The sequence below is a fragment of the Dysidea avara genome, chromosome 5 (genome assembly GCF_963678975.1).
Source record: "Dysidea avara chromosome 5, odDysAvar1.4, whole genome shotgun sequence".
In the NCBI taxonomy this organism is placed as follows: Eukaryota; Metazoa; Porifera; class Demospongiae; order Dictyoceratida; family Dysideidae; genus Dysidea; species Dysidea avara.
This window is the reverse complement of record NC_089276.1, coordinates 1447326-1458194: the sequence shown is the minus strand read 5'-3', so window position 1 is coordinate 1458194 and position 10869 is coordinate 1447326. Positions and strand designations below refer to the sequence as shown.

General features: G+C 39.0%; 1 protein-coding gene across 2 annotated transcripts; it reads left to right on the top strand.

The window, feature by feature from the left end:
• Positions 1–542: 542 nt before the first annotated feature.
• Positions 543–7938, top strand: LOC136256947 (uncharacterized). Of its 2 annotated transcripts, none has more exons than XM_066050021.1 (2): positions 543–1563; positions 6840–7938. In XM_066050021.1, exons 1-2 carry the CDS (start codon positions 580–582, stop codon positions 7743–7745), a joined length of 1890 nt encoding a protein of 629 aa, XP_065906093.1. In that variant the 5' UTR covers positions 543–579; the 3' UTR covers positions 7746–7938. The 2 variants fall into 2 exon arrangements, with proteins under 2 accessions (XP_065906093.1, XP_065906092.1); XM_066050020.1 differs by having other exon boundaries at positions 6837–7938.
• The last annotated feature ends 2931 nt before the right edge of the window (positions 7939–10869 follow it).

Genomic DNA, 10869 nt, shown 5'->3' with positions numbered 1-10869 from the left:
CACTAATAAAATAACAAGGGAAGTAGTCAGCTTGTAATTACAAACAACTTCAACAATGATGATAAGTACACTAGTGTCATAAGATGATGGTTAACATACACATTATAAGATTTAGTATTTCTATGTACCTTTATATGAGCTACACCTCATGGTCCATTTAGTTGTGTTTCTGTCATGTCTGCTAGAGTTGCTACAGTTAATCCCACAGGATAGGAAATTGCTCACAGTGTTTACAGAAGAGTCATACAGGGTGTGTGAGCAGGCTGATGATTTCCAATACCTGAAGGGTTCAATGTCCCAATAAACACCCACACACACTGGATGACCTGAAGGATAATAGTGATCTGGATAATGAGGCAGATCCTGATAAGGTTAAGGTATGTGGAGCAATCTGATCTTGTTTGAATACTCTGAACATCTTGAGAGTGCAAGCTATTGATAGAATTGAATGTTCTCGCAAAGTCGGTGACCACTAAAAAGCTGTGATGTACGTACACGTGTTTAAGCATAGTTAATGCGGTGGGAGTTAACAGCAGGAATTTTAAGGACACACCCTTTCTATTTCCAGTTACATTTTAAATGGCTTCCTTTTTAGCAGCAGCTGAAGCCCTACGTCACCTTAAGATTCCCAGTTCTCGGGTGAGATCAACTGGAGTGGAACTAGGTCGAGGGTCATATGGGAAAGTTTTCGAGGTGGAATACGATGGAAAGTCGTGCGCCAGTAAAGAGGTCCATCGTTGGATGATGGAACTTCCCACTGCCGAAGAACAATCCAAAATAAAAGATGATTTTTTGCGAGAATGTCACCTCTGGAGTACTCTACGTCATCCTAACGTTGTACAATTCCTAGGAATTTACTATCCTTCTAGTGACGAGTCCGTACTACCTGTTATGGTGATGGAGAAGATGCAGGAGAGTGTAACATCACTGGTAGATAAACATGATAATATTCCCTTACTGGTGAAACTGTCAATACTACATGATGTGTCTCTAGGACTGAGGTATCTTCATGGTCACAATCCTCCAATTGTCCACCGAGACTTGTCTCCTAATAACATCCTGGTGACCCCTCATCTTGAAGCAAAGATCACAGATCTAGGTGTGGCAAAGACAATGATGATGGGTCCAAACAGCAAGACGATGACTAAAACTCCAGGAACTGGTGTGTTTATGCCCCCAGAGGCATTGGACAATAAGCCAGTATATGGACCACCATTAGATGTGTTCTCTTTTGGAGGTGTGATCCTCCATGTCACTAGCCGACAATGGCCTACTCCAAAATCATGGTCACAGATTGATCCCAAGACAAGGAAACGGATAATTTTGACTTCAGAGGTAGAACGACGTCAAGAGTACATTGACATGATGATTGGAAGTGATGCTGATTTGAAGCCATTGGTTGTGTCATGTTTAGAAGATGATCCAGAGTTACGTCCTCCAGCAGCAGACATGTCTGAGAGGATCAAGATGATGAAGGAAGAGTACAGCAAGAAGACAACTCATGATGGTATGGACCCCATCTCATGGTTGGGTGAGATCAAACAAATGTCAACGCAGTTACAGGTTTGTTAGTAATAAATTGTATTAGTGTGTAAGGTAGTTCATTTTAGTAGCCATCTCCCCAATAATAACCAGTGCCCTCCAAAATGCACCTCTAAAACCACCGTAGAAATATCTTAAGTTTAGGTTAGAGAGCTGTTACGAGGATCTTCATGGATTTTAGCTGAGAACAAGGTTTTTGAAATCCATGAAGATCCAAGGGCATGGTCTTTAGAAAATGGGAACATTTTATATGGACATGTAGTCATTGTGGGATTGGTCATTTTAAAAGTCGTCATGTGATCTTAACATGAGTGCGGAAGAGTGAACATGTTTTCGTTGAAGAACTGAAGAGAAAGTGCAGCTCGCACCTTATTGCTGCTCCCTGAAGTCAGATGCTAGTGAAGATAAAGGAAACTGACCAGCTGTTGCACATGCCATGGCATCACAGCAGAACAGGCTCATAAAGTCCTAGTCATGTCAAATCCTCCTCCTATACTAATGTCCACCCCATACTGGATTGCACTTGCACTGTATGGGCTCCATACCATCAACATAATATTATCTAATCCAAAACAGCCAAGCTGTAAAAAAAGTGTGCGGCCCTCAGAAAGGCTATGGTGAAAAAAGATGTGAAATCCAAGGTGGCGGCCAAGAAATGGCTGTGATGGTAGGTTAATGGTAAAAATTTTAACAATGACAATTCAGGTAAATTTTGTGAAGCGGCACAAAAATTCACCTGAATTGTCGTTATTAAAATTTTTACCATTAACCTACCATCACAGCCATTTCTTGGCCGCCACCTTGGATTTCACATCTTTTTTCACCATAGCCTTTCTGAGGGCCGCACACTTTTTTTACAGCTTGGCTGTTTTGGATTAGATTTCATTTCTTTTTGTATTTGTATACCCCAAAGCCAGCCTATGGCCAGCTTTGGGACTTTTTAAACCTATGTTTTTTTCTTTACTACAGGACGAAGAATAGATGAAGTAGACGTACGTACTTTAAATATTTTATCAGTAGATATACAATTATATATATAATACATATGTGACCGGATTTGCGAAAAGGGGCCTTCCACACATCCAATTTGCCAACTTTGACAATTGATAACTTCAGATTGGAAAGAGCTATTGCCTTGAAATTTGGGCAGTGATGATTTCTTTGCAGCTGAACTCTCTACATGATGGTTTCTTTGTAGCTGAACTCTCTACAAGGTAGCTGATCTCTTTACAAGGAGATTTGTTTGTAGCTGAACTCTCTACAAGGTAACTTCTTCTAGCTGATCTCTCTACAGGGTGATTTGTTCATAGCTGAATTCTGTACAGGTAATTTGTTTGCAGCTGAGCTCTTTACAAAGTAACTTCTTCTAACTGATCTTTCTACAGGGTGATTTGTTTGTAGCTGAATTCTGTACAGGTGATTTGTTTGCAGCTGAGCTCTTTACAGAATGGTTTCTTTGTAGCTGAACTCTCTACAAGGTAACTTTTCTAGCTGATGTCTCTACAAGGTGGCTAGTTGGTAGCTGAACTCTCTACATGGTGGTTTCTTTGTAACTGAACTTTCTACAAGGTGACTTCTTCTAGCTGATCTTTCAATAGGGTGATTTGTTTGTAGCTTCACTCTCTACAAGGTAACTTCTTCTAGCTGATCTCTCTACAGGGAGATTTGTTTGAAGCTGAACTTTCTAAATGATGGTTTCTTTGTAGCTGAACTCTCTACAAGGTAATGTCTTCTAGCTGATCTCTCTACAGGGAGATTTGTTTGTAGCCGAACTATCTACAAGGTAACTTCTTCTAGCTGATCTCTCTACAGGGAGATTTGTTTGTAGCTGAACTCTCTACAGGTGATTTGTTTGAAGCTGAACTTTCTAAATGATGGTTTCTTTGTAGCTGAACTCTCTACAAGGTAATTTCTTCTAGCTGATCTCTCTACAGGGAGATTTGTTTGTAGCTGAACTATCTACAAGGCAACTTCTTCTAGCTGATCTCTCTACAGGATGATTTGTTCGTAGCTGAATTCTGTATAGGTGATTTGTTTGCAGCTGAGCTCTTTACAAAATGGTTTCTTTGTAGCTGAACTCTCTACAAGGTAACGTCTTCTAGCTGATGTCTCTACAAGGTGACTAGTTTGTAGCTGAACTCTCTACATGGTGGTTTCTTTGTAACTGAACTTTCTACAAGGTGACTTCTTCTAGCTGATCTTTCTACAGGGTGATTTGTTTGTAGCTGAACTCTCTACAAGGTAACTTCTTCTAGCTGATCTCTCTACAGGGAGATTTGTTTGTAGCTGAACTCTCTACAGGTGATTGTTTGAAGCTGAACTCTCTCAATGATGGTTTCTTTGTAGCTGAACTCTCTACAAGTAAACTTCTTCTAGCTGATCTCTCTACAGGGTGATTTGCTTGTAGCTGAACTATCTACAAGATAACTTCGTCTAGCTGATCTCTCTACATGGTGATTTGTTTGTAGCTGAATTCTGTATAGGTGATTTGTTTGCAGCTGAGCTCTTTAAATAATGGTTTCTTTGTAGCTGAACTCTCTCAAGGTAACTTCTTCTAGCTGATGTCTTTACAGGGTCACTAGTTTGTAGCTGAATTCTCTACATGGTGGTTTCTTTGTAACTGAACTCTCTACAAGGTAACTTCTTCTAGCTGATCTCTCTACAGGGAGATTTGTTTGTAGCTGAACTCTCTACATGATGGTTTCTTTGTAGCTGAACTCTCTACAAGGTAACTTCTTCTAGCTAATCTCTCTACAGGGAGATTTGTTTGTAGCTGAACTCTCTACATGATCGTTTCTTTGTAGCTGAACTCTCTGCAAGGTAACTTCTTCTATTGATCTCTCCACAGGGCGATTTGTTTGTAGCTGAACTCTCTACATGGTGGTTTCTTTGTAGCTGAATTCTACAAGGTGATCCCTTTCCATAGTTGCATGAACTCCCTACAAGGTAACTTCTTCTAGCTGATCTCTCTACAGGGTGACTTGTGTGTAGCTGATCTCTATACAGGTTTCTTGTTTCTAGCTGATCTCTTGAATTCTCTTCAGGGTGACTGCTCTATTAGGATGACTGCTCTATTAGAGTATCTCGATCTCGCACTTGCTGCACCAAGTTGGATTTCGTGTTATAACTCCGTGGCTTTAAGTCTGATTCTTCTACACCATTGATGAACCTTTCTAAGATGATTATTCCATCTGTACAACGATTTTCAAAGCATTACCCCAAGCGGTTTATCTGGTAGGCGTGGCAAGTAGTGGTTTTTTTATTAGCTAATCTCGATTGCGTAATTGTTACACACTGTTGGTTTTTTCGTTGTATCTTCCTGTTTTTTAGCTCGATTTCTTTCAAACCACAAAAGGTTTGAGGTTCAATAGTTAACCTATTCACCCATCGATTTTCAGCTTCTTCCCACACGCGGTTTACCCTGTAGGCGTGACAACATATTGGTGTTATTTTTCGTGAATAATCGCTCATAACTCTTTGCCTGTTTATCGTATTCCAGCCAAAGTTGGTACCGAGATGCGCCTTTATACCCCCCTTCTGTGTGCCAAATTTCAAGGCAATCGGATATGGCGTTCGCGTTTTATAGTAGTTTTTGTAAGTGTGCGACAAGAAAAAGAAAAATAAGAAGAAAAAAAACGAAGAAACTGAGCTAATTTTTGAAGTCGCATATCTCGGGAACGCGCGAAGCGTTTTCGCTCAAATTTGGAATGTGGAGTGCTGCAGTTGGAGGGAATGTCCACAGCAAAAATCGTCTTGTTTCATCAAGGAAGCACAGAGCTACGGAGGTGCGAAAATTGCGTTTTCTTTCTTCCTATCAATATACTCACGGGTGTTACGCGCCGGCTTCTTGGGTCGCACGACACACTACCGTGTGTCTTGATATCAAAAATTGATATGGTACAGAGATGTGCAACATGTTTTGTGACTGGTAATTATAATAGGACTGCTAGTGTGACACATACTACAACATCTGTAGTGGGAAACTTTAAAGATGAATGAAATGGCTTCTGTGCCATCACTATATATAAGATAGCTAACAATTTGGTTGACATCAACCCACCTGTAGGATACTTACAGCTACTGTAGCTAACAGTGTTACAAGGGGTCATTCATTACAGTTTAGGCAGTTACAAACTTGTGTCATTTTTATAAGTATTCATTTTATCCAAGTGCCATCAGACTTTGGAACAGCTTGCCAACTAACACAGTGACATCCACCAGCCTTGAAATATTCCAATGTGTAATTATCTTCTTTTTTTTTTGTATAGTATACTCTTCGTACAGTAATTATACAACCAATTACTAAAGATAATAAGAAATGTGGTTAAACTTATGTCATAAATAATAGTGACATGATCTGTAGTGATTATTGGTAGCATGATGATAAACAAGGCATACCATGACCATGTCTAATAATTATAGTCCAGTTGGCTGAGGAGTACGCCACCTTTGATATTCTAATAGAACAGTCACATGTGTATATCATAGCTGTAGTTATAACAAAAACAGTATTAAGCCGTGCAAAGTTAATTATATGTTTCTGGTCCCACCAATTCCCCAAAATTGACCAGGCGACCAGGCTTGTTTTTTTTTTGCAACTTTGTGTTGTGGTATACTACTTCTGACGTACATAGCAGTACAATTATATGGAAAATGTATAAAGTTAGCGCATCTTTGTAAGAAAAGTGTGTTTACAAGACATGAAAACCTTTCAACAGATTTAATATTATAAATTATTGTATGGTGTTTGCACAATTCATTCAGCAAAAAATGACCAGGAAGGGAACCAGAAACACATAATTGATTTAAAAAAAAAAATTTTTAACTGAAGTAGGGATAAGTCAGAGAGATAAGATTAGGTGGTCAAGCAAATTAAAGTAGATTTCTATAGTTTCTTTTTAGCCACTTCCTCAATTTTTGATGTGGACAAGTGGTCATTATTCATTATTAATTATTGAAGGAAGCCACCCAAGACCACATGTTATCTGTCACTACAAGGATTATCAAAAACCTTCTTAAAGCTTATTATTACACTTTACCACCTTTCTGGAGTAGGAAGAAACATTGTCTTAACTGAGAATGATAGCTAGTTTGTCTAAACATCAAAATACTAGTGCACATGATCAATTATAGCAGTAATAAATTTAGAGGCAGCAGGGTGGAAGGTGAACAAAACAAAATAATTGAACAAAATAAACTGTTATGACAGATACCATTATTCGTGTAATCTTGTCTCGCTAGTTTTTATCACGTATATCCCTACTTCATTTTAAAACTACTGTGATATTGTTTAGCAGCAACTGGTTGTGAAGGAGTCCACCATACCTGACTTGTTCAGTGGACCAGTGAACATCAAGTGGGAGGAGGGAGCCCCTGCACCATTGGGGAGGTATTATCACACTGCAGTGTTGTATAATGGAGTGATCTATGTGGGAGGTGGTGTGACCAAAGGTGATGATGATACAATACAACTCCCCCACACACTAGACATGTATCATCCAGACACTAACACATGGGACACTATTGATACTCCACATCAACTATTTGCCATAACAGTGTTGACTGGTAATGTTGTTATTGTTGGTGGGAGAATTAGAACAAGTGGTGAGATCACTAACAAGGTACTTGTACTGGAGAGTGGCCAGTGGAAAGACTATACAGAAATGCCTACAGCAAGATGTGATGTCACTGCTGTTAGCCACCAATTCATATTGATAGTAGTGGGTGGTATTGATGGTAAGGACGCAATCAGTACAACAGAACTATTTGATGCTACTACTGGCCAGTGGTTCAAATGTGATGATCTCCCTCAACCACTTGACTACTCACAATCAGTCATAGTAGGTGACACAGTGTATGTGTTAGGTGGGGGCACTAAAGATCGTAAACTCTCTACAGCAGTGTATGCTGCTCCTCTTGATACTTTGTCTAGTCACCAAGTAAAGTGGCAACATCTTGTAGATACTCCATGTGGTGGTCCAGCTGCTGTTGGTCTGAATAACAAATACTTGTTAGCAGTAGGTGTAGATGATATTTACACCCTCAACTCTACAGCTACTAAATGGATGACCATTGCAACTCTTCCAGTATTGACAGTTCTCACTTCTGTTGTGTGTGATGAAGAATCCCGGCTAGTAATGATCGGAGGAATGATCGAGGGTGGAAGATCTACCAACAAAGTATGGATTGGATCATTCCAGTAGTGAGACAAACACAATTTGTTATTGTTACTATAAATTGTATTTTAATATTTTCATACAGCACACATAATTAAATGTACATTACATTTATTACCTAATTTTAAGTGTGATCTAGATGTGTTGTGTGTATGTGCTTTGAACAGAAATGTTTCTTGATTTATTTAAAAAAAAAAAAAGAATTTATACACACAGTGAAGCTGATGGTTTATTCACACACCTCAACTAAGTGTTATGTGTATTGTATTGTATACTGAAACATGTCAAGTTGTTAAAAAGGGGCTAGTTGTGGCCAAAAAGCTAGTTGTAAATGACTTTTGGCTAGTCAGACTAAAATAGCAAGCTGCACCAAAGTCAAAAATTACATACATGTGCTGTGTATGTTTAGCTACAGGGATTAGGATAAACTGTTCACCATGATTTAGCAAAGCAACCTCTGTAGTTTTATCCCTGAAGTCACTTGTGCATATATATGTACGAAGGCAAAGAAATGGTGATGATTTTTAATGTCTACAATATTGAAAACTAACACATGTGACATACACACCATTGAGGCTGCAGAAACAAAACAAAGATTTTCAAACTCTTCATGAGCAGATGGATAAGATGGTGTATATAGTTTTATCAATTTGAGTCTTCCTTCTCTGAATAGTGGCTTGATAAAAACTTGTGTATTATTTCTTTGTAGCATGTGTTATTTTACGAATTTCATTTTTCTCAAAACTGCATGCTTATGCGAACTAGTTAGGTTTTTTGCTGAGATGGTCACATAAGAGGGTTAATTATGAACCGGCAAACAGAAAACAACAATTGGTATACAGGATGTAAAATACCATTTTAAGAATGTTATCAATCCAAAGTGTGAGGAAACACATTGACTGGAAATATCAAGCTACCTCAAACAGTACAATGACAGAGACTGGTACAGCTTCAGAGTACATGACTTCAGTGAGTAGCATATAGTGTGGTAGCTTGTCTGATATGTTTAAATTGTCTATGTCTTACAGAGGGATTTGTTGTACTGGAATCAAACAATCAACGTGGTCAACATGTTGGTATCCGTCCTGATGGTACAGTCAAGCCACTGACAGAGACTGTCACAGGGGAACATGACCAATTTGTAGTGATAGTCAAATCAAAGGTAACTACTCACTGATGGTTGACACACTACTAGCTCTTCTACTCTAGGGTCCCCATCATATGATGTCATCTGTTGATGTGACACCTTGTGGTCTATATAATGTTCACCATCAATCCTTTAGCTACTGAAACAAGGAGCACATGTCCACTTGATCAACAGGAGTTGTGGACGAAGTATTCAGAATTACGATAATGATGTGTCTGGAACTACACAAAGTGGACCATGGAGTATGACTGTGTGTGTCTGTTGTAGTGAGCTCTTTGGGTGGGCTGTATTGGGTTGAGAGCCAAATGACTGGGAACACTACACTTGTAATATGTGTTGTGTTTAGGGTTGAAACTTGGTCATGTCATCCTGATTATCTGGGTTTCCCAGTCACTGGTCAAGCGAGACTCATCAACTAGTCTGACTAGATCAGACACTGATAGGTGATGATCACCAAGGTGATGCTTATACATTTATAAGTGCGGAGAAAGATGGAATAAGATACAATCTCTCATTGATAAGTGCTATCCCATGCTAACTGACAAGCTGAAGTCTGGGAGCAGTTTTTTAATCAGTTGTTTGAATGGTAAAAAATGTGTGTTGTTGTCTGTAGGTTTACATGGAGCCACTCCCACTTATTGATTATTGGTGCATGCAATCAAGCTTGACAGTTCTATAGTATTAATGGAGACCTGGTGCTAACTGGGGAAGCAAGTACCAATGTCAATGTTTCACACTATGGGCTAAGGTTCAAACAGAACTGGAATCTCCACAACTTCATGTACTTGTGAGACAGCCTCCTGTGGGGTACTAATCCTACCACCAGGAGGATTTAACAACACTGTCTCATAACACCCAAGTAGTGTAGAGGTAGTCCAGTCAACTGTGTAGGTGTAACCATGTGTGTTGAAGGGATTTGTTGTCTGTGTGTAGTGTGTGTGATAGTATCATGTGTAGTGTAGAAGTTCCACTGATCTAATATGTTGTGTTTCTTAAGGTGTTTTTGTTGTTGAGGTGAAGGGACCAGGATAGCCCTCCACAGTGTGAAGGAACACAACAAGTACAAGCGTGTTAAGGACGGAAAGTTAGACAATGGTGGTGGAGGAAAGTGGTATTAACACAATGTTGGTAAGTGATAAAATGTTAACACGTACGTAGCTGTAATTACTACTTCTTTATACACCACAGAAAATGGATATGTAATGTTTGAGTCTTGTCAACATCGAGGGACACATGTGGGAATCTTACCTGATGGTTCTTGTAATAATCCCAATGAGACTGCTGTGGGAGAACATGGACAATTCTGGGTGATCGTCGATGAAAGTGTCATTTAAGATGTCTACTGTGATATCTCCTGTGTTGTGTTCCAGCCTGATCCTAATTCTCAGAATGCTTCTGTACCTGTAAAACAAGTTGGACCAGTAAGTGTCATTAATTTGACATGTATAATAAGTAGCCCCTGCTTAGCAAGCTTAATTCCTGAAGCCAAAATTTGAATACAATGAAATAATACATTTTTATCACCAAGAGTACATAATAAAAATAGGGAGGTAACTGCCAATACAGCCTGTACAAAATCACTGCATATTATTGAATAGACAATGATCTTTGAACAAATTAACACTTTTACTGATGACAGAGATCTGTTGATAGGTGTTGAGTGCTGTTGATAAGTGTTGAATAATGTAAAGCTTTTGCTCTACCAATGTGTGGATTGTCTATAATACGCAGTGATTTTGGTTGAAGGTGTCCTAGTTAGACACTCTCCCTCCCTATTTTTATTATGTACTCTTGTTATCACTTATAAGCAACTTGACTCTGAAAGAATCCTACAAAAATTTCTTCCCTTACAGTATCCAGCTCCTCTTTCCCTGTCAGTGAAATGATATATGATGTGTTGTAGCTGAATGGAAGGTACATCATCGTAGTGAGAACATTGTAGCATTCCAGAATGAGGAACAGAAGGGAAAGTGGCTACACATCAAAGACAACAGCACCAATTGT

Coding starts and splice junctions, on each gene's coding strand:
- LOC136256947 (XM_066050020.1), top strand. CDS start 580: ATGGCTTCCTTTTTAGCAGCAGCTGAAGCCCTACGTCACCTTAAGATT. Junction 1,564..6,836: donor AAATGTCAACGCAGTTACAG/GTTTGTTAGTAA, acceptor GATATTGTTTAG/CAGCAACTGGTTGTGAAGGA.